Genomic DNA, 23357 nt, shown 5'->3' with positions numbered 1-23357 from the left:
AGGCATGGATGGAAAGGTCATGATTTGTATTAGAATTAAATGCTACATCAGTTCTGTAATCTAATGTTCAGTTTCTTAATCTTACTGTGTTTTCTCTTGGAAGCATAACTAATAAACCATGCCGTCTGTAAAAGTTACATGAGCAAGTATTGAGACATTCAGAAATTCTAAGCCCTTTTTTTCCGAAATTTTTTTTTCCGAAATTAGAACTATGTTGTGCTTTTTATTGGAAGAGGGTGAGAGAATGGCTCAGTTTTGTGACGTGGGTCTTTTTTTTTTTTTTTTTTTTTTTTTTGCGGGCCTCTCACTGCCGTGGCCTCTCCCGTTGCGGAGCACAGGCTCCGGACGCGCAGGCTCAGCGGCCATGGCTCACGGGCCCAGCCGCTCCGCGGCATGTGGGATCTTCCCAGACCTGGGCACGAACCCGTGTCCCCTACATTGGCAGGCGTACTCTCAACCACTGCGCCACCAGGGAAGCCTGTGACGTGGGTCTTTTTAAGCTTCTTCGTTCACACATTTTATCCTCAGGCACCTCAGGGTTCTACGTGTAGCTGAAGGTCTTGTCTGATACCGGGAAGAGCTAGGACAGGCAGTGGGACTTCAGTCTCTAAGTTTGATTCTTCTGTCTCTCCTGGAAACCATGTTCCTAGGATCGCTTGCCTCATATTCCAGAGAATTCCAGCTCCCTAGTTGTGGCCATCACATGCTCACACTCAAGCTGGCTGAAAGGCACTGGTCTCCTCTCCTTTTTAAATGTCTTTTTCTGTAATTTCTTTTTGTTTTTCTCTTTCTTCTCCTTTCTCCCGTTTCCCTCTTTTTTTCTTTGTCTCTGTCCCTTGGCCTCTTTGTTTCTTTTCTTTTTTTTTTTTTTGCGGTACGCGGGCCTCTCACCGCCGTGGCCTCTCCCGCTGCGGAGCACAGGCCCTGGATGCGCAGGCTCAGCGGCCATGGCTCACGGGCCCAGCCGCTCCGCGGCACGTGGGATCTTCCCGGACCGGGGCACGAACCCGCGTCCCCTGCATCGGCAGGCGGACTCCCAACCACTGCGCCACCAGGGAAGCCCTCTTTGTTTCTTGTTTGCCTTTTCTTTTCCCCACTCCAGTCATTTATCTCACCAATATATTGAATGAAGTGTACCCTGAGATACCTTATTTTTTTTTGAATAAAGCTTTGTCTAACCTGTTCATAATTTTTAAAATCAGGTGAAAATAACCTTTATCCCTCAAAACCAAACAAAACTCAAGCAATGCTAATGCAACTAAATTATTTTTATTTGTATGTATTTGTAATTAATGTATTAACTGATGTATTTATTAGATACACTCCATATCCAGACACTGTGCCATGGTGGTAATACTGAAGTGAGCAACACCCAGCCCCTCTCCTCCCAGGGCTTGCTATCTAGTTGGGCAGAGAGACCAGCGACAGGCAGTTACAAAACAAAACAAATGCTCTGATACAAGGGCAGCTGTGCGGACCATAGGGAGGGGTGGCCCTGATCATCCAGGGTGGGAAGAGTGCTCAGGGCATTCCTAGGGCACTGGCTCTTGGAAGTGTTTGGGGTGGGGTGCAATGGTAACCTTCCCCCAGTAAAAGAGCAGCCCACGTGATTCAGGACATGAAAAAATCCTTTAGTTCTTCCAGATTTTCGGAGCTGACCTTGGGGCCCAGCCCCGATGCCAGGCTTGGGTTGATGACGGTTGCTCTACTCAGTCTGAATTTGCTTAGTTGCAAATGGAAAGTGAGATCGGTTGCATCAAGATTCAGACCATTTGATTTTGCTTTCATTTGATCCTAAAAATCATAAAACACTGGATAGAGCAAGCCTGTGTGCATATTGAGAAATTATTCACATGATCCTTTTCTCTGCTCTTCATCAACTCTTTGGCTGTTAACACATTTTCTGAGTGGGGCAGCCACAGTTGAAGAGCCGTACATTCTCTGGATGATGTGATCAGTGCAAGATAAACTCAAGGCTGGAACGAAAGGAAACCTGGCGGCAATACCTCCTCCAGGGTTTTTCCCATGTGACAGACAGAGTTAAAGCTATTATTTGGTGACAGTTGTGCCTCGTTCATAGGGTTGCTGTCAGGATTAAATATGGCAGCATATATACAAAGTTCTTAGAACAGACCCTGACTCAAAAACCATAATGAGTACGATGATGCCCTGTGAGGATGCCTGAAGTCACTTCTCAATGTTCTCTCAGGCTGAAACTAACCTCATCATGTCAGCTAGACACCTGGTATCATTGTATGTCTTTGAATGTGTCACTAAACCACCCCACAAAACGTACTTGAGCACTAAGTATTAAAAGTATTGTCAGTCAACCTATCTACATGTATCTATACGTAGAAATACTACAAGCTTGATGGTAAGACTTTATTATTTGTTTTAAGATATTCTTTAAAAGACTATTTGAGCTCTGCCTTGAGCTGCACATCTCAGACAGAACTAATATAGATCAGTGGAACAGGATAGAAAACCCAGAGATAAACCCACGCACCTATAGTCAATTAATCTATGACAAAGGAGGCAAAAATATACAGTGGAGCAAAGACAACCTCTTCAATAAGTGGTGCGGGGAAAACTAGACAGCTACATGTAAAAGACTGAAATTAGAACACTCCCTAACACCATACACAAAAATAAACTCGAGATGGATTAAAGACCTAAATGTAAGGCCAGACACTATAAAACTCTTAAGAGGAAAACATAGGAAGAACACTCTTTGACATAAATCGCAGCAAGATCTTTTTTGACCCACCTCCTAGAGTAATGAGAATAAAAACAAAAATAAACAGGGGGACCTAATGAAACTTAAAAGCTTTTGCACAGCAAAGGAAACCATAAACAAGACGAAAAGACAGCCCTCAGAATGGGAGAAAATATTTGCAAACGAAGCAACTGACAAAAGATTAATCTCCAAAATATACAAACAGCTCATGCAGCTCAATATCAAAAAAAACAAACAACCCAATCAAAAAATCGGTGGAAGGCCTAAATAGACATTTCTCCAAAGAAGACATACAGATGGCCAACAAGCACATGAAAAGATGCCCAACATCACTAATTATTAGAGAAATGCAAGTCAAAACTACAGTGAGTAGTTCTGACCTCAAACCAGTCAGAATGGCCATCATCAAAAAATCTACAAACAATAAATGCTGGAGAGGGTGTGGAGAAAAGGGAACCCTCCTGCATTGCTGGTGAGATTGTAAATTGATACAGCCACTGTGGAGAACAGTATGGAGATTCCTTAAAAAACTAAAAATAGAACTACCATATGACCCAGAAATCCTACTACTGGGCACATACCCTGAGAAAAACATAATTCAAAAAGACACATGCACCCCAATGTTTACTGCAGCACTATTTACAATAGCCAGGACATGGAAGCAACCTAAATGTCCATCGACAGATGAATGGATAAAAAGATGTGCTACATATATACAATGGAATATTACTCAGCCATAAAAAGGAATGAAACTGGGTCATTTGTAGAGATGTGGATGGACCTAGAGACTGTCATACAGAGTGAAGTAAGTCAGAAAGAGAAAAACAAATATCGTATATTAACGCACGTATGTGGAATCTGAAAAACTTGGTATAGACAATCTTATTTACAAAGCAGAAATAGAGACACAGACATAGAGAACAAACGTATGGATACCAAGGGGGAAAAGGGGTGGTGGGTTGAATTGAAAGATTGGGATTGACATATATACACGATTGATACTATGTATAAAATAGATAACTAACGAGAACCTACTGTATAGCACAGGGGACTCTACTCAATGCTCTGTGGTGACCTAAATGGGAAGGAAATCCAAAAAAGAGGGGATATATATATGTATACGTAGAGCTGATTCACTTTGCTGTACAGCAGGAACTAACACAACATTGTAAAGCAACTATACTCCAATAAAAATTAAAAGCAAAAAAGAAATCTAAGGGAAGAATCCGAAACAGAAATGCAGCTGGCCCTTTGTTGTGCCCTGCACCTCAGTCTTTTCTAAAGCATTTGGGTGGCCCTGCCCCTTTACCTTCTAGCGACACAAAGAATAAAAGAAGACAGTCATGTGCTCTGCGGGGGCCAGATTTAAGCCCTGATAATGGGTATCATGAAACACAGCAGCCTCCTCTGTTTGCTGACTCATCATACAGGGCGGAACCCTGATGAAGGTGAGGCTGTAAATCCAGGGTGAGGAAAAGGCAGCTCTCCTCTGCCCCGGGAGCACCGGTGTGTGGAATTCTCTGTGGCAAGAGGTCACTGAGTCAAAGCTGTGTGGATGGATAATTTTATGGCTGCTAATAAAATTTATAGCCAAAGCAAGTTAAGATAATAAGGGTAATCAAACACCCAGCCGTGGGACATAAGAATCCCATCATGGCCCCTTGGTGCTGGCTCTGGGGGCGGGGGGGGTAGCTGGACAACACAGGAGGACTATATCTGTGTGACTCAAGGTAGCCGCGGGATCTCAGAGGTGATCTGTGCCCCATGTGAGTCATGAGAACTAGGCCAGGCCAGGGACCAGGTTCAAGTAAGGCAGCATTGCCTGTGCTCCGGGGACAGCATGCCAAGGGCTGGAGGGTTAACCGGAGCATTTAAATGCCTAAAAGTCACAGTGGCACGGAAGAGGATCTGAATCAACCCAGTTCCAGAACACTAGATTATGGAAAAAATGTTAACTGACTGCTCGGGTGTGACATGGCAGGAATGAGGGAAGCTGAGGAAGGATGGCGTTTGACTTGGTACAGAAATCAAATGAGGTTTAATCCAAGAGCCCAGTTCCGGTGGAGGCTTTCTCCAGCCCCTGCCAGCTTTCCTGGTCTCCCCCGCTTCCCGCTGCTCCCTCATCGAGGGCTCTGGCTCACTGCATCTCCTGCAGGCTTCGGGCATAGGCTGGTGGGGTCCTGAGACCACCCTGCAAACTCACTGTCATAGTCCCTGGAGGACTCGGCCCCCTTCTCTGACTCGGCCTCGACACCCAGAGTCCTCATGACTCCCTCTAAAATGACAAAGCAGGCGCAGGCCACCTGGGACAAGCTGAAGGGGATCAACTCTGGTGTTGTGGCGTTTCTCTTTTGTTTCTTTTTTTTTATTGTGGTAAAATATACATAACCTAAAATTTCCCCCTTGATGTTTCTGAACAGAGAATCTTTTGTCCCTTAGGTGAGTTTCACATGGAGGTCAAATCTCACCACCTCTGCTTTGTTCCAGGAGAGTGGCCTGTGCACCAGAACAATTTCTAACCCTTGAGCTACTTATTCAAGCAATTCTAGAAATATTTAGAGCACCTGTTATGTGCCAGGTATTGCATTAGGAGCTCTGAACTTTCAGATACAACCAGATAATTGAGTTTGACCCTGGAGTTATTATCATGATTATGGGGCTGTATTTTAAAATAAGAGGAGTACTGTCCTTACAGCTTTGGTTTCTGTCCAAGTGCTTTTTCTTAGTCCTTTCAGTGAGTGGATCTTGGGCTGTCCCTTTAGTCAGCAGTCCCCCGGTGCTCTTTATTCTAAGTTTTTTTTAAATTGTGGTAAAATGTACGATATAAAATTTACCATTTTAACCATTTTAAATTTACCATTAGTTCTGTAGCATTAAGTATATTCATGTGTGGTGCAACCATCACCACCATCCATCTCCAGAGCTTGCCCATCTTCCCAAACTGAAACTATGTACCCGTTAAACAGTAATTCCGCATGTCTTCCTCCCTAGGCCTCTGGCAACCACCATTCTACCTTCTGTCTCTATGAATCTAACTACTCCAGGTGCCTCATATAAATGGAATCATACACTATTTGTCCTTCTGGTTCTTTGTTTGTTTTGTTCTGTTTTTGTTAAAATATCTTTAGATGAGATTAGTGGAAAACATATTTTATTGTTCTAGTTTTCAGTAGCTTTTCTTCAGGCAAAGAGAGCCAGTAGTAGTTAACTTGCTGCAATGTCTGCTGAGACTTCTAAGCAAACACTGTGTTGCCATGTGAGCTCTGGCCCTTTTACAAATCCTGCTTAGGAAAGGCGCTTACTACCACTGCGCACGGCACGGGAGCCACCTTTGCAATGCATCACTTCAGTTCTGGGTAGGTCTGGTTTCCAGGTGGAGAACAGACAGGCAGGGTGAGATGAAAGTTGAAATGAGATCAAGTTTGCCCAGTCGCTCAGAGGCAGAAAGCACTGACACGAAAAGAGTGCAGTGGAACACCTTAGGGAGGGCTGAGGCCAGCACAGACGCTGCAGAAGAGGAGATCGTTCTGGCTTCGGAGACATCGCAGGTGCTTCCCTCCTGAGTGGGGCATCCCTCTTGTTTCTTTGCCTGCCGGGATCGAATGAACATAGCTCATAAAATGAAGCATTTTGGTCCCCAGAAGGAGGGGTACAGAGGTAAGAGACACGCGCCCATGGCTGTTCCAAGAATCCTCTGTGCTGCTCCGTCCCTGGGTCACAAAGGGCAGCTGCTCCCCAGGGGGATCCTTTAGGGGAGTGGGGGGAAGGGGCCAGATGCTGTTAGAGCGAGCCCCAGAAGTGACTCAAGTGGGGATTGACACATATTCCTGCAGTGCAAGCGAGGACTCATATACAGAAAAGGATGGAAAATTTCCTCTCCCCCCTACTCTCTGATAGGAGCAAAGACCAAATAAGTTAATGGGGGCCCATCTCACTGCAGTGTGATTATTAGAGGAAGATGCTGTTCTGTGTACCGCCACCAGCTTTCTGTTACCCTGTGACTGAAATGCAGGGTCTGCATGATCAGCTGTAACCGTTTATCTTTGGTTTGGGGATGCATTTGTTGATCTTGTCCTTTGCAGATTTGCTTACCTCGTTTATATTTTACATAGGCTTTTTGAAATTGTATTCTGCTGTCCTCATTCCCTAAGAGTGCAACCACTGACAGCATAGACAATACCAAGGGTTGACGTTAGTTGTGTCTGGTCTTTTTCAGGATAGTTGTGAGTTGCTCTGTGCTAACACACATCAAAAATATTTACTGAGCACCACTGTTTGCAAAACATATAAAAATATTAAGTAACAGTGTAAGTAGCAATAACAATAAAGGAGATATCCCAAAACAGTGAGATACAAATTGCCTAACAGAAAATGCTTTATGTGTTATTTTCTGGGATTTGGGGTCATAATGCCATTAAATATAAAGACTGAGTGGGATGCATCTGCTGTCCTTAGAAGTTTCTGCACAGGAAATGGATACTGTTGGTGTTCCCTGCTGCCTCGGCAGAGTCCAAGGGAGGTGGCTTTCTGGGTCAATAATGCCATTTAAGATGAGCCCACAAGTTGTCACACTCTGGAAGCTCTCAGAGTCCTTCCCATCAGTGGAGAAGTTAAAGGTCAATGGCTTATAGATTGCGATTTGCCGTGTGAAAGCAACCTTGGTTGATAAGAGCCAAACATCTTTTGTCTTGATTCTGTGGTCAAGATCATAACTGAATTTAAGATTCGAGATTTCTTTGTGAACAAGTATATGGCTCCTCATATTAAGGTATCAGTGCAAAAATGTAAATGTGGTTGAAAGACATGAATCTTGCCTAGGATGACAACTTGGTGAGCGAGCGGCTTTATCTGTGAGGTCTGTGAGAGGCAGCTCCCTGTGCACACGAACGGTAGCGGGGACTCCCATGAGCACTGAAGACCCCACGTCAACAAGCACACACGTGTGCAAACACACAGGCGCCCCCTGCTCCCTGTGCCTGATTCCTTTACTGCCATCCTGTGTTTCAGTGACCACCACCCTCGGGATGTGATGTGGTGTTTTGAAAGTCACAGATACTTGTTGCTTTAGTGAAACCATCGGTGTAACAGAGATGGAGAGCTAACAGCAGGTTTTAATCAGAACTAAAGCAAACGAAATCCTGTGGTGAAAATCTAGTCTCCCCAAAGTTAGTGATTGGGACCCCCTGGCAAGTTTTCAGCTGCTGCTTCTAGACTATGACATACACACATAATCAAGATAACGAATCCTTTCCCCCAGAACTTTACGCTTTTCAAATGTGTTAGATGAAGAGATTGAGGTGTTTGAATTTTCCCACGAAGAGTCTTGTAGCTTTCACAGTATCGTGAGAGAAAAAATTAAGTCAGAACAGTCTGAAAAGCAGAGGTAAACCACAGTCCTCTACAGAGAAGGCTCCTGATTGCAGATTGTGCAGTGAAGCTAAGGTTTCCGGGAACTCCTGCTGTTTGGGCGTTTTCTCTTACAGTGGATTGCGGGGAGGGGGCCACTAGAGCCGCCTTGAGGGGACAGTTAAAGCGGGAATGAGGGTTGGACTGGGGTCGGGGAGGGCAGAGTGAAAATGTCACAGAATCCAACGAATCTGGGTCCAGTCTTGGCCCCTGCTTCCTAGCTGCTTTCCCCTGGGGAAGCAGCCCCAGGTTTCTGACCCTCGGTCTCTTAGAATCCAGCTTCTGCAGGACTGCAGTGAGGGCCCTGGGGGGAACCGACCACGACAGCACACCCCTTAGCCCCATCTCACACACACCTTAGCACATCTCACGTGCTGCCCACCTGGCCTGGGAACCAAGGGTAGGGGCCGCTGCGTGACTGGAGAGGGGCTTGGGGTTCTCGGCGAGCTCATCCCCTCGCCCTTTGGAGAAGCCAAGTCTTCCGGGCAGATTCTTACAGAACAGAGCCTTCATTATAGCTAGCAGCAAAAAAGCAGGCCCCTCTTAGAGAGACTTGCTTTTGAAGTGTGGGGAGGCCGCCCGCTGGTAGGAAAGGCCACTGCCCTGAAATAAGATTCGGAACCAGGGGAAGAGTGAATGCTGCTGCGTAGGTGGTCTGCTTCCAAGGGTGGGGGTTCGCCTAGGGAACACAGGGTTGGGGTAGGTGTTAGTTTTGTCACAAGGATGATCAAGGAGGGTCGGCCCCACGTCGCTCCTGAGACCCCATTCTGGCGTGGAGAGCTGTGGGATGGAGGGAATTCACGGTGAGGTTTGTTTTGGGACGCTGTCCAGGATGGCATCATGTACCACCGGTGCTTCATAAATGCCATTTCGTGGTGACAGCAGTGTGCGTGCCCACGGCCAGGTCCCCGGTTGTTTCAGCCGTCCCCTCCAGCATGCCTCACTCCTCCGGGAGAGTGGTAGCTGGTTGAGGGGAGCCCACACCCCACGGGCTGCAGAGGAAGCCCAAAGAGAGGTGACACAGGCCCTCTGCCTGGGAAGCAGCCCCTGCCAGTGCAGGGAACGTCCTCCAGGCCATTGGCTACTTTTGCTGTTTCCTCTCCTGTTTCTCTGATGTGGGTTGAGTTTCCTTACAATGCATTGAATGAATGAGAATAAGAAAGTGTGTATTGGCAGAATTACAGCTGGATAATGCCAAGGCTTTCCAAGTCAGAGCATGAATTTAAGCAGAGCAAAGTTTCAAGTCCATGGGGCTCAAGAGTGATTGCTATTCTTCTAATAATGAAAAGTACAAATGTTTTATGTTCAAAGGTTAACAAACGGGACTCTTTCACTGGCCTCTTCTGGACTGTTCAGCACAGAGTGGAAACTCTTCTGATCTTTGCCTTAATTGCGCTTGTATTTTCTAGGCAATTAGAAACATTGTCCACTCAGCATTTAAGAGGTTTGAACTGAGGCTGGAGACTTTTTTTTTTTTCCCCACACACTAAAGTTTCCTTTTTTTAAAAAAAAAGCTAACAGTTTTTCCTTTTTGCAAGTAGACTGAAGTTTCAAAGTAACAGGCTTTCAAAATAGCACACTTAGGACTTGCCTGCATAATTATTATATTTGTCATGGGATTAGCACTTTCCGAAAGTATATTTCTATACCAGTATCTTACTTTGCCCAGAAGTGTGGTTCTTCATAGTATATTATGTGCATTTATGCAAAATAGACCCAGCCCCCATTCACTAGAATTTGCGCTATAAAGGCAATTATTGCCAATAAAATGGAAGCCATTTATCTTAATGAACCAGTAGGAAAATTAAGTCTGTTGAAATGGTCTAAACCTTCCAAGAAAAAAAAAAAAAAAATTGGTAATTCATGGTGGGCTGTATCTATTTTTATGAGCTTCTCTAAGTCATCTCTTTGCTGACTGCCTACAGCAAACAACAACAATACACAAGTAGTGTTTTGTTTAATTTCTTATGTTCATTAGCAGGTTCACTTCTCCCTTAAAAAAATGATATCTTTGCCCCTCTTGTCTATTTGAGAGCCTTTAGGGCCTTCCTAGTAAGAAACCAGCACCAATTGGTCCTACTGGTCTGGTCTTGGGCTGCAGATAGTGTGGTTAATGGCTTCTGCTCTCCCCTCCAAATGGAGGGGAGACACAGAAGTAGTTGAAACTTACAGTATCAGGGCATAATTGTATTCCATTATATTTAATGCAAGCGAGGAGGTATTCTAGCTAACATGCAGGAAAATGGCCTTAGAGGAGGCCATGTCGCGTGTCACTGAATGCACTCGGGGACGTGTTCCCTCCCAGCCTCACCACCCACTGCCCCGCGCTCTGGCCCCGACCCCAAAACAGAGGCGCTACCGGTGGTAGTCAGGAAATGCCGTGAGCCACAGGTAATGAGCTCGATCTCTGTGTTCCTTGCCAGATCTCCCAGCTGATGACAGAGCCTGGCCGGGAGGGCCTGACAGAGGCGGCGCTGAATCGCTACAATGCAGACAAGCCTTCGGCCTGCAGCGTCCCGGCCTCACAAGCCTCCTGCGTGGCCAGCGAGACCTCCGCGGGCACCTCGGTGGCCGCGTCCTTCTTTGCCAGGTAAGAGAGGAGGTGTCCAGACCCTCGGTTCTTTCAGGTGAGCCCACCCGGTTAGCCTCTCAACGTGGACCAGTTTAGCTAAAACACTGGGAAGAGTTTGGGGCTGTTCTTTGACTTCACTCTTTAAGACAGGGTTTCTCAACCTCAGCCCGTTGACATCTGGGACCAGATAACTCTCTGTTCAGGGGGACTGTCCTGTGCGTATAGGATGTTTAGCAGCATCCTTGGCCTCTACTCGCCAGATTCCTGTGACACCTTCCCCGGTTGTGACAACCCAAAATGTGTCCAGACGTTGCCAAACGTCGCCTGGCTTGAGAACCTCTGCTCTGGGAATACGTGGCTCTACAGATGGTCTCCACAGGAGGAGGACTTTTGTGGGTGCAGCCCCATGGCTGGTGTTTCCAGATATCTCTTCTCATTACAGAAAATGAACTGCTTAAAATTTGGCTATTAAATAGATGGCAATTTTCTTCCTTCTTGACAGACTAGCTGGGTAGTTGTCAACTATCCAGCTAATTTCAGAAACTTAAAAAAAACCCTGAGAAACAAAAAAGAAAGGTATTTCAACAATGTTTTCGGCCTAATTTTAGCAACACGGCAGAGACAGGGCAGGAGACATAGGACAGCTGAGCAGCAAGGCACTTCAGGGATTGTCTAATTTGATCTCCTTACTTTATGAATAAGGAAACTGAGGACCAGGAAAGTTAAACTGTGAGGTAGTTTATAGCAAAGCCAGAAATAGAAACCAGATTCCTCTGGGTTTTCCTCTGTGACTCATTCTTTACTTGATACTTGGGGCTTAACCTTAGAAAACGTTTTCTGTACCTAAGATTCGTGAGCTTCTGAGTAAGCAGGGTATAGACTAAATAACGTCAGATGTGAAATCAGAAGACCCCTTGGGTTTGAGTTCCAGCTCTGCCTCAGGGTCCTCATCTATAAAATGTGAGGATAATACCTGTTCCTCAGGGTTGCTCTGAAGATTAACATAAGATGATTATAAAGTGTGTGCTATACAAATGGTAATTCACTATGGACTTAACGAGTGTGTCAGTAAGAGGGAACGTTGTTTGGCTTTTCCTGTTATCCTTAGCAATGGTAACATCCAAAGCACAAATCTGAGCAAGGGGCTCTGATTAGGAAAGGAACGAGTTAGAGGAGGAACAGAGGCTGACATCCTGGATTAAGACACAATAAAGGCAGCACACGGGGCTTGTTGGAAGACTGGCTTTGAGGTTCTGGTTGTACCTTGGTGCCATGTTTATTGTCCTGTGAACAATTGGGCCAACTTGAATGTATGGGAAGTAACAGGAAATATGTATGTAGTGGCCACCTGACAACAGAGGCCATCGTGTTAGCTCTGTGTGTACGTGGTCTGGGACCACTGAGAAAGCTTACTGGGAGGTCATGTCCATGCCACTCAAGGAGAGAATAAACAGATGGAACAGAATATGAGGGAATGCCGCAAGCACAGAAGATCCCGGGACATAGGTAGGCCTTTAGAGCATGTCTACAGGAAGGTGACTAAGGTGGTGAGGAACTAGGAGGCCAAGTCCTGGCAGGCTTAGTCTGGAGAAGAGAGCCCTCAGCTGTCTCTTGGGCCATCATGTAAAAGAGGGGTTTGGATGGTTGTATAGAAAACCCGAGTATGTGGGCAAAGGCTGAATAAAACCTCATGACGAAAGAGAGAGATCTCTCAGCTCAGAATGAAAGAGAACTCGCTTACAATTCAAACTGCCCCAGGAGACAGTGAGGTCCGCATCACTGAGGGAGATCACGCTTGCATTGGGTGACTACCTGGCTTCATTGCCGGAGAGAACATTCAGTGCTCAGATGGGGGTTGATCTCCTGAAATACTGAAATGTCCAGAGATTTTTACAGATTGAATGACTCATAAAAAAAACCCAGAAAAAGGAGTTGAAGCAGGAAGAAATAAGAGGTGCTATGATCCCTGATGGACAGTGTTTTGGGAGAATAGTGTTCCCTGCTGGGGGAAAACCAACAGTGTCATCCAAGCCAGGGAGAGGATGTCAAGATGGGATAGACCAGGAAGGCCTGAGTGCTGGACAAATGACGTATGGAGGCCAGCTTTCACGTGGGTCAGAGAAGGATTTACAAACAAGCAAACAAACATCAGGGAAGGGCTTCCCTGGTGGCACAGTGGTTGAGAGTCCGCCTGCCGATGCAGAGGACACGGGTTCGTGCTCCGGTCCGGGAAGATCCCACGTGCCGCAGAGCGGCTGGGCCCGTGAGCCACGACTGCTGAGCCTGTGCGTCTGGAGCCTGTGCTCCGCAGCGGGAGAGGCCACAACAGTGAGAGGCCCGCGTACCGCAAAAACAAAAACAAAAACAAAAAACCTACATGGTTTGTGTTTAGAGCTTTTACAGTGTAGAGTGAGGGGGGAAGTACCATGAGAAAAAGAATAATTCTTTAAAAACACACACATATATATGAGGACATGGGGAGGGGGAAGGGGAAGCTGGGACGAAGTGAGAGAGTGGCATGGACATATATACACTCCCAAATGTAAAACAGCTAGCTAGTGGGAAGCAGCCGCATAGCACAGGGAGATCAGCTCGGTGCTTTGTGACCGCCTAGAGAGGTGGGATAGGGAGGGTGGGAGGGAGGGAGACGCAAGAGGGAGGGGATATGGGGATATATGTATACGTATAGCTGATTCACTTTGTTATACGGCAGAAACTAACACACCATTGCAAAGCAATTATACTCCAATAAAGATGTTAAAAAAAAAGTCAAAAAAATAAAGTTCTGAAAAATTTGAAAAAAACCCCCCATATATATATATTTAAAGAATTACATATGTATATTAGAGACTGAATATATATATATTCATCCCCCCACACACTCATTACGTGGTTTGCCCTGCTGCTCTCGTCCATAGTGGTTGGGCTGTCACGCCTCCCAGAGAGGGTGGCAGCATACTGACAACCTCCCTGTCATGGACGGGGGCTGAGAGCAAAGTCGGGTGACCTGCTCAAGGTCTGCACTGTCAAGAGAGTGCCCCAGGGGGGCCCCAAAGGCCCCCCTGAGAAGTCATAAGCAGCCCTGTTACGTTGTCAGACAGTAAACTGAGGTCACGTCAGAGGAGCTTTCTGTTTCAGCTCAAGCAAAGCTGTGTGAGGTGATGGTAGGCGTGGCTTTTAAGAAGGGTGGAATCTGGATCTGTTGCTGGGGCCAAAATTGGAAACACATTAGCGGTTATGGTTTTCGTGGGAGGACAGGAGAGTCGTTCCACATAGGAGCTTGGGGGCAGGGTCAGCCCCTCAGATCTGTGTTCACCTCTTTTGAACTCGTGCTGCTTGACTGTGTGATTGAAACACATCCATGAGTCTGCAGGGCTCTGGACTCCACATAGCTCCAAGTGAGGACAGGCTGGCCAGCCCTCAAGAGCTGTGCTGGGCATCATTTCATTGCAGATAGGAGCAGCGCCATTTGCCAAATTTGTGGCCAATGTGGCTGACATCTACTGAACACTCAGTGTGTATCACTCACTGCACTAAGCTCTTCATATGCAGAATCTCCCTTAATCCTGAGAGTAACCCTGGGACGTAGATCCTGCCATTTCCCCTGTTTGATGGATAGAGAAAGAGGTGTCCTGAGTCAGGTCACCAGCCCAAGGCTACACAGCTGGGAAGTGGCAGGGTGGGGAGTCCATCCTCATTTCCTCTCACCTGTGAGCCTTGTTGCTGTTCTCTGTGCTAAGCAGGCTTTTTCCATCATAATTGCTGATAAAACCCATGAAGTAAGTGGGCCCTGCAATCAGTTTGAGAAGATAAGCAAAACAGCGACAAAACCCTGATTTGTTGAGGGCTGCAGGTGTCCACTTTTCTCTGTGATACAGGCCTTTCTTTTAAAGTGTTTACTTTTCAGAGCTATGGGTAGAGGTCTGGGTGGATGTTGTTGCATTTCAGATTCAACAGCTATAAAATAAAAATTCCAGTTCTGAATAAGCAGTGATACTTTGGACCAGGGCTACCCCCAGTGTGGTTTGCGGACAGCAGACACTTACTGGTCTGTGATAAGTGTGGAAATTCAGAGGAAGCATTTAGAAACTTCTGTAGCAAGTTGACAGAGTAAGTTTATGCCTATTGAATCTAAAAATAAAAAAGTAGGTCTTATAGTTTGAATGTAATTAGAAATAAAAGCAAAAAAGTGATTCCTTCACCACAGATAGTTTGAGAAGTGCTGCTTTAGAAAATATTGAAGCCCAAGTTGCTTTCCTTCTACATATCTTTAGTCAGAATTTCTTTATTTAATTAATTTATTTATTTGGCCGTGCCGGGTCTTAGTTGGGGCGTGTGGGTTCTAGTTCCCTGACCAGGGATTGAACCCAGGCCCCCTGCATCGGGAGCGTGGAGTCTTAACCACTGGACCACCAGCGAAGTCCCTCCCTCTTTATTTCTTTAAATATCAGCATTTTGGTGGACTGCCTTTGCTTCAGAATTTCAGTACTCTGCTTTTGGAAAAACACTTGTTTTTCCCCCTTTGGCAAAAAGTAGTAACAGTGAAATAGTAACAGTAATACTAAGAATATTAATAGTAGTCTTAACCAAAAAAAAGAGATTGGCATAACTGATCATCAAGTTGCTTAATTATCATGCTTTGAACTTTTCAAATGAGGGAATCTCTTTTGCATGATTCCCATGTTAATATTAAGTGTTGAAGTCAGGTGTCATTAGATTTCCCATTTGTTGACTATTCACTTTGAATAAAGATTTACTTTTAAAAAAAACTGTCATGATCCTGTTTTTTCAGTTTTATTGAGCTATAACTGACATATATTACTGTATAAGTTTAAGGCGTACAGCATAATGATCTGATTTACGTGTATTGTGAAATGATTACCACATAGGTTTACCCAACATCCATCATCTCATATAGAAACAAGATACCAAAAAAAAAAAAAAAAAAAGGAAAAAAAAAAAAATTTTTTCCCTTGGTATGAGAAATTTTGGGTAAAAAAAAAAAAACAAAAAAAAAAAAAAAAAAAAGGAAAAGAAAAAAAATTTTTTCCCTTGTGATGAGAAGTCTTCGGATCTACGCTCTTAACAGCTTTCAAACATACCATACAGCAGTGTTAACTTGAGAACTGGATGAAGGTGGTCCAAAGGCACAAACTTCCAGTTATAAGATGAATAAGTACCAGGGATATAATGTACAATATGATGACTATAGTTGAGATTGACTTAATTATGTACTTTGTGCTTTAAAGTATGAAGTGCATGAAACCCTATGAAAATTCTTGGATGAATCCTCAGCTTTGTAGGTTGAGGTGGTAAAATCCTCATTTTAATTTGAAGAGCTGTGAACAAATCCTGGATGACGCATAGAATTGCCTGGAGCTCTGGTAAATAAAGTGAATCTTTCAGATGATCTCCTATCTTTGCATTGATGGTCTTTCCCAAATAACCTTATTGATAATCGTATTGTTGTTGTCTTAATCCATGGAGAAAATGAGCTTCTGGCGGATTTTAATCTACATTCAGAGCAAGTATGGGAAAAATAGTGAAAATTGCCAGCGATCACATGAGCTTTGCAAAGGCAAGTTCAAGTTTGGCAGAACTGGTGCTGCCATCTCTGTGGAGTTGGTGAACACATGGGTTTTCAGTTCTGTCTTCAGACACCACTTCTTATTGTAATGTTATTTATTTGCAGCTTTTACATTTAGTTCACATCCTTTGTAAGACCATAACTTTTTACCAAATTCAAATGAAATTTTCAAGTAAAATTATATAAAGGTCATTTTTCATTATTATTTTTTCATTTCTTTATTTTCTTAATGTAAATAAATGCCTTTAAATCTGTTTTCATAGGTTTTGATTACTTCGGGTTACTCAACGCCTTCAAATCCTTACTGTCTGTCCATTTGCTCATTATTGGATCCATCACATTAGTTACAGCTTCTCCCTCTCTTTTTCCTCTGTTCTTTTTTTTTTTTCCAGTAACAGGGTTATTTTTTATTTACTGACTCTCTTCTTGAAGATTCTGACCTTTGCACAATTTTCCGCTGTTGATTAAGAATACATAGCTCCCGGGTTTGGAATTTTCTGCGTAAATTTTGATGTTCACCTCAATATTGGGCTGCCCTCAGATTGATTTTGTGTGGTCCACTTGCTCTGTTTTCTCTCTCTCGCTTGGCAAGCTGTCCCTCATTTCCTTCTGCTAACTTTTTGCCTTTTGCCTAAACTCTTTTTTTTCTTAGGGATGTTATTATATTTCTGACTATCTCCACCTCTTGTGCAACTTCTTCCATCTTTGTTATTAGACCGTTGCTTGTATCACCTGACGGCCATCTCCAAGCCCCTGTTATGCTGTTGAGTCTTATGACTGATTTAACCAGCATCCCTCTGAGGCCAGAGGTTGCTGTGACATTAAACCAAGACCAGCTCGGGTCCAGAATCAGGGGCTAAGCTGAGCTGAGAGGGCCAACTCCCGGCTCCGAGGCCCTGCCCTCAGACGGGTCCCTCCGTTCATCAGCCTTCTTGTGGGACCTGCTCCTGAGTGCTCTGTGCTCGCGTGCTGCTGTACACACAGCTCCCGCTGCCACAGAGAAGGTCCTCCTTAAAAGCCATTTCCGCACTCTCACTGACAGCCAACTCAAATAGTGCCTTTCGCTGGTCACAGCAGATGCTTTTCGTATATAATCTTGCACAGTGAAGGCTTTCTTTAGTCCCTGGGCATGCTGACACATAACAGTAGTAGCTGGTTGAGAGGAGCCTATTAAGTCAAAGAAGGATGGAGTGTGAAACTGTTCATGGTTCTTTTGTTCTTCCATCAGGTACAGTTCCCTTAGGGATGCTCACATCTTCCCATTATAAATACACCAGCAATTATTACCAGAGAAGAACTCTCCTAAACACACCGCAGTTGGTCTCAGGTGATCTAGGGGGAGAAACGTGGAGCTGGATGCACAGATCCAACTCTTAATTTGCTGATTCTCTGTGGAGAGATGGGGCAGAATTTCTGCCTCCAGTTTTACAGATTGGAAGTTAATTTCCAGCGCCATGTGTGTTACAATAGAATGTTATCTCTACAAAACAAAACAAAAAACACTAGGGGCTTTGAGGAGCTCATATTGTGGAATTTCTCTTATATGATTATTGTATTTTTCCTGTTTTGTTTGCATCCAAGACTGCACCTTTGTCTCCTTACTCCTTCTAGGGTCTCCTTCTGACTTAGGGTCTATCCCTTTCCCCTTTTCTCCCATTACTCTCCACCTTCCCCACACCACCTCCCTGTCTGCCTCTTCCATGGCTCCCATGGAAGTGGGGCTGCCGTTGAACCTTGTAGGGAACACCTGTGGTCAGGGCCGACATGCATAATTGTGCCATTTGCTGTTTGGCCAAAACTCTACTGGCTGAGCTGAGACGCCTCCCACTGGGCTCCATCCATTCCAAAGGGATGTCTTTTTCTCAACTGCCCAAAGGCACTGTCTGGGCTCATGTCTCCCCTGGGGGCTAAACAGTGTCAGGGCAGCGATCTTTGAAGGCCTGAAGTGGAAACCAAATCCCTACCCTCTGAATTTCTTGTTTACTTATTCCTGGCAAGTCATAGCTTTACTTTTCTTAGAAAAGACTCCATGGACTTCTCAGAAAAGAAGGGACTGTTGCTCATGTATATTGATGCAGTGAATGTTTAGGAATCGTAACTATATGAAAATAGTTTCGCTTGAACACACATCAGTTGCAATATGAAAGGAAAATACTAAAAAGGAGCCAAATGTATATTTCGTGCTGTCAGATTTCAGGGGCCGCAGCAAATAGTTTCTGGTGTTTGCTGCATGAAGAAATAAACCCTTGATTGCTTATGAAAGACAGAGAAAGCACTGAAGAAAAAGTGGCCATAATTCAATGTCTACACTATGATCCTTTGTGTTCAAAAAAGATCCTCAAACACTTTAAATATAAGACCCTAACAGCCAGTACCCTACCCCGGCAACCCCAAAACCCCTGTTTTGGGGTGTGCAGACCATAATAGAAATGGCACTCATGGCTCGGCCCACGCCATTCTGAATTGGTGATCTCTGCTAAAGAAAATGGGCAGTGTTTGCTGCCCCATTCCCATCTCCCGCTACAGGGAATGTGTAAGATAGCGCATCTTCCAACTTAAGTCCTTTGTTTGACGGATGGCCAGTTGGGGTGCTGGCAATAAGCTCACAACATCTGGGACTCATTTGTACAGCTTTGCCTCAGTTGAAAATCCAGTTCATACCTTAGTGTGGATGTTTGAAGGCAAAGCCGTTCCACTGAGCCTGAAGGATCCCGGTGATTCTTGTCGAATATTCTCAGGGTTAGGCATTCTGGTTCTTACTGAACAATTTTAATGTCCTTTTTACTGATGCCAGGGTGAGGGAAGGGGAAGAAGTGTACTGGATAAAGCAAACAGAAAGATGGAGTGGCTTGTGGATGCATCCACCGCCTGCCACTGACATTCTGACTTTAGGCAAGTAACTTAAATCTCGCGAAGCCTCAGTTTCTCCTGTTAAACAGAGATCATCCTATCTACTTCATAGGATTATAGTGAGGATTAAATGAAAATGTGATAGTTCTTTGTAAACATCATCTAAATCCTAGAGATGACGTTAAGATGGCATTTGCTATGACAAGGATGGAATTCTACCCTCGGTGGGAAATCCAGTGAATTCTCAACATTCCCTTTAGAGTGGGTGACTTGTGTTGTGCGTACCTTTACAGTGTGTTTACATGCCACTTTGTAATCCGGCCTAATGACTACCTAGGACCTCCATGGCAATTGTAAAGATCAGACATCACGCCTCGGAGAGCAAAACTGCCATCACAGGGGGGCCGAAGATCACAGCTGGCTCTTGAAGCCTTACCTGGAAAGAACCAGGTGTCACTGGTGATTGAAAACATCAGTGACCAGCAGAGAGAGAAACTCTGCCCTCTCCTGTGGACCTCCAGTTAGCTGACTACACACTTGTAAATCTTTTGAAGGGTTTCTTTTTGTAGTTTTATAGCCCTAGAAAAACTCTCAAACAGTAAGAAAGAAAACAAAAGGAAGAAAAGGAGGAGCCATTAAGAATTCTATGACCATATAGCTTGGTGGTGACTGCAGTGTGGGAGCTGGAAGTCTGCCATGACACTGACAGTGAAAATGAATCAAAACAGTAAATAAAATAGAAGTAAAAGAGGGAAATATTCACTCTCTTTGTTAATACCTTCATCATTTGAATTGGGGGCTGAAGAGGGAAGATATGGTGGCACGGAGTCGATTCAAAAAGAACAATAGGGCTTCCCTTGTGGTGCAGTGGTTGAGAGTCTGCCTGCCGATGCAGGGGACGCGGGTTCGTGTCCCAGTCCGGGAAGATCCCACATGCCGCGGAGCGGCTGGGCCCGTGAGCCATGGCCGCTGAGCCTGTGCGTCCGGAGCCTGTGCTCCGCAACGGGAGAGGCCACAACAGTGAGAGGCCCGCGTACCGCAAACAGTGGTTGAGAGTCTGCCTGCCGATGCAGGGGACGCGGGTTCGTGTCCCAGTCCGGGAAGATCCCACATGCCGCGGAGCGGCTGGGCCCGTGAGCCATGGCCGCCTGTCCTGTGCGTCCGGAGCCTGTGCTCCGCAACGGGAGAGGCCACAATGGTGAGAGGCCCGCGGACCGCAAAAAAAGCAAAACAAAACAAAATAAAACAAACGAAAAGAACAATGGAACGACCTGTGTCCTGAATGAGAAGATGGATGGAGAAAGGATACAATTTTATCTACTATATATTTGATAAAATGTTTCCTTGACTGCACTTCTGCCCCTGCCCTGTGGCAATACCTCTGTTACTTGTTCCTTTCTTCAGTACTTACTCATTTAAAAATAATAGCCTACATTTATTGAGGGTTTCCTATGTGCCACACACTACTCTGAGTTCTTCACACGAGTTTAAACTTCAGAAGCCCCCATGAGTTGGCCCTCTTATCATCCCATTGTTTAGATGTGGAAACCGAAGCACAGATTGGTGAGGTAACTCGATCATGGTCAGACCGCTAGAAGGAGATGAGTAGGTGCTTGAGCCAGGCCACCTGGTTCCAGAGCTCATGAGCCAGAATGTAAGCTCCGTAAGGGGAGAGATATTGGTCTCTTTATTCTTGGCTGAACCCCTAGTGCCTAAAAGAGTACCTAGGAAATGTCTGTTGAATGGATGAACAGATGCTCTTAGCTACTGAGGCAGGAGATAGGTGGGCTCCAGGTTAGGCATTTACAGTCAGCCTCCTGTTTGCACTTGGAACTAGAAATAACCAACAGCAACAGAGTAAATAGCCAAGCTTTGTCTCCTGAGGACACTTTAAGATAACAGTCCCAGCAGGAACAGAGAGGGACTAAGCCTTGTTTGAATAAAGGATCAGGAGTTCATATATTCCTCAACCGTGGGGCAAGGGAGACACTGCACATGTGCAGAAAGCCTCCTTGAGGGGTCAAAAAGGAGGGGGCACCTCCCCAGAATAGGTGATGCCAAGGCTGTCCCCTAGGCCTCTGGCCTGGAATCCATCTTGGAAAAAAGCTGCACATGCACGTTGGAGAGGGTCCTAAGGCAGATCAGGTGTGGAAAGAGAAACCAGATAATTGGCCAAAGGTAAACAAAGACCCGGAAGAACTGCCCTATATGGATGACTTTACTGCCTCCTAGTTAGGGAGGACGCCCACACCCTTGCTCTCCAGGTATGCATCTCTGCCTTGCTTCTGTCTTAAGTAAACAGACTGTTTCTCTGTGTGCTCTCCCACTTGTGCTGTGTCTCTGATAATAAGCTTTGTCCCTGTTTTTACAGTTTTTGCCTCCTTGAGAAATGCATTTTTCAACGGGGGCAAGGGCCAGGGGGATTTTGCTTCTAGCCTCTACCCACTGGTGGACCAGCGGCTAGGATTCCTCACTTTCAGCCAGGCTACCCAAGTCCAATTCCTGGGCAGGGAACTAAGATCTCACTTCAAGCCACTGCTCTCAATGCTGCCTCTCCGAGATCACTACTATGCTCTCCTGCCTCCAAACTCAAAACAGGTTGTGATGGGTGGGCATTCATGAAGTCTCAACACAAGGATGATCAGTGAGACCATAGTAGAGAAGGAATGCAGAGCACACCACTGAAGGTATAAGGGAGAAACATTTTGACCAACTACTCTATTCCAATAATTTTGTTAGTTACTAAAATATTGCTTCCTGTCTCACTCAGAGTAAAAGTTAAAGGTTTTCCAGGGGCTTGCCAGGGTCTCTCTACAATCTGCCCTACACGCTCCCCTATCACTCTCCCTCTTGTTTGCTCTGACCCAGGCACACTGACCTCCTTGCTTTTCCTCAGAAAGTGCCAAGACCATTCCTTCCTCACAGACTTTGCTTTCTGTTTCCTCTGCTCTTTCTCCAGGTATCTGCTTGGCTCGACCCTTCCTTCCTTCAGATCTTTGCTCAAATGCCACTTAATGGCAAGGCCTTCCCTGACCTCCCTACTTAATATTACAGCTATTCTGGCTCTGCATCCATCTTCCCACATAATACCTGTTGTCTTATGAATATCTGTTGAATGAATGAATCTCAGACTCAAAGGGAGATGGGCAGCTAAGTGTCCAGGTTGCCTTCCACTGAATTTCTTTTGAGAAGCTTACATTTTTTTCCCACTAAATTCAAACTGCCTGCTTAGGAATTAAATTATTCTTTTAAATCTAGGATGTTTGGGGGAGATAACATTGTCACAAAGCATGGAAAAAGGCATGGTTGGGAAATTGAGATTCACATTAAAATATAAGTACCTGGTTGTCTTTTCAAGAGGAGGATGTGTAGAGTCGGGACAAGAGGTGCTGCCTGGGACAGGAAACCAAAGAAAGAGTTAAAGCACAGGAAAGACTTATGAGTTGTAGGTCTAGCACAATGAAGCAGGGCTCTCCATCTTTTCTCCTGTCTCATTGAAAAGCTGTCTTTTCCTCCCTTGAATAAACCTCTTTGCTTTCTGTCCTGTGCTTTGATTTATTATTTTAATTCTATAGCTGTCTTAGTGAAGTGTGTAAAGCATTTGGGGATAAAATCATGTGGAAGACATTACAGAAACTAAAGATGTATTATCTTATGTGGTATTGGGTAGAGGCTCGGTGTGCTGAGGAATCCTATCCTAGATGAAAACACAAATCGTGTCTGTGGCATTGTATATTGACTAAGAAACTGACTCCTTATTGAGGGTATAGGAAGGCGGAATTTAGGGGGTACTGTTATAATAATTTGGTGGGAAATAGGTAGAACTGAAGCATAAAGAGATCTCACTGAAGTGTCTGCTTTTCATAACTGAGAGATGTCCCTGAAGATGGGATTTTAATTTTCTTGCCTCTGAAGTGGACATAATGACTTTTTCTTTTCCTTCTGTCTGGTTACTAAGGTGTAGATTTCAAGAGAACAGGAACTGTGTCTAATCCCCTTATTGCATCTAGCACTGCCTGGTACAGAGTAGGAGCTCAGTACATGAATGTTGAAAGAATGAATCAACCATGCTTGAAAACTTAGGTCTGTCCTGCTTCTCATAAGAATGAACTACTTAAAAGAAACTGGGATTATGTAGCCTCAGAGTTATCATCATTCCAAGTACTAGTATTAATGATAAAAATAATTCTGATAGTAAAAAATAA

General features: G+C 44.9%; 1 protein-coding gene across 1 annotated transcript in view; it reads left to right on the top strand.

Moving 5' to 3' along the window:
• The window catches only part of KIF26B (kinesin family member 26B), a 521123-nt gene that overhangs the window by 234183 nt on the left and 263583 nt on the right, over positions 1–23357 (top strand). Inside the window, exon 4 of the mRNA XM_007458080.1 lies at positions 10567–10733. Coding sequence (XP_007458142.1) covers positions 10567–10733 — 167 coding nt within the window. The remainder of the gene's footprint in view (positions 1–10566; positions 10734–23357) is intronic.

The sequence above is a fragment of the Lipotes vexillifer genome, unplaced genomic scaffold (genome assembly GCF_000442215.2).
Source record: "Lipotes vexillifer unplaced genomic scaffold, Lipotes_vexillifer_v1.1 scaffold1315, whole genome shotgun sequence".
In the NCBI taxonomy this organism is placed as follows: domain Eukaryota; kingdom Metazoa; phylum Chordata; class Mammalia; order Artiodactyla; family Lipotidae; genus Lipotes; species Lipotes vexillifer.
Note: the sequence above shows the minus strand (reverse complement) of the source record. Positions and strands in the feature narration are given on the sequence as shown.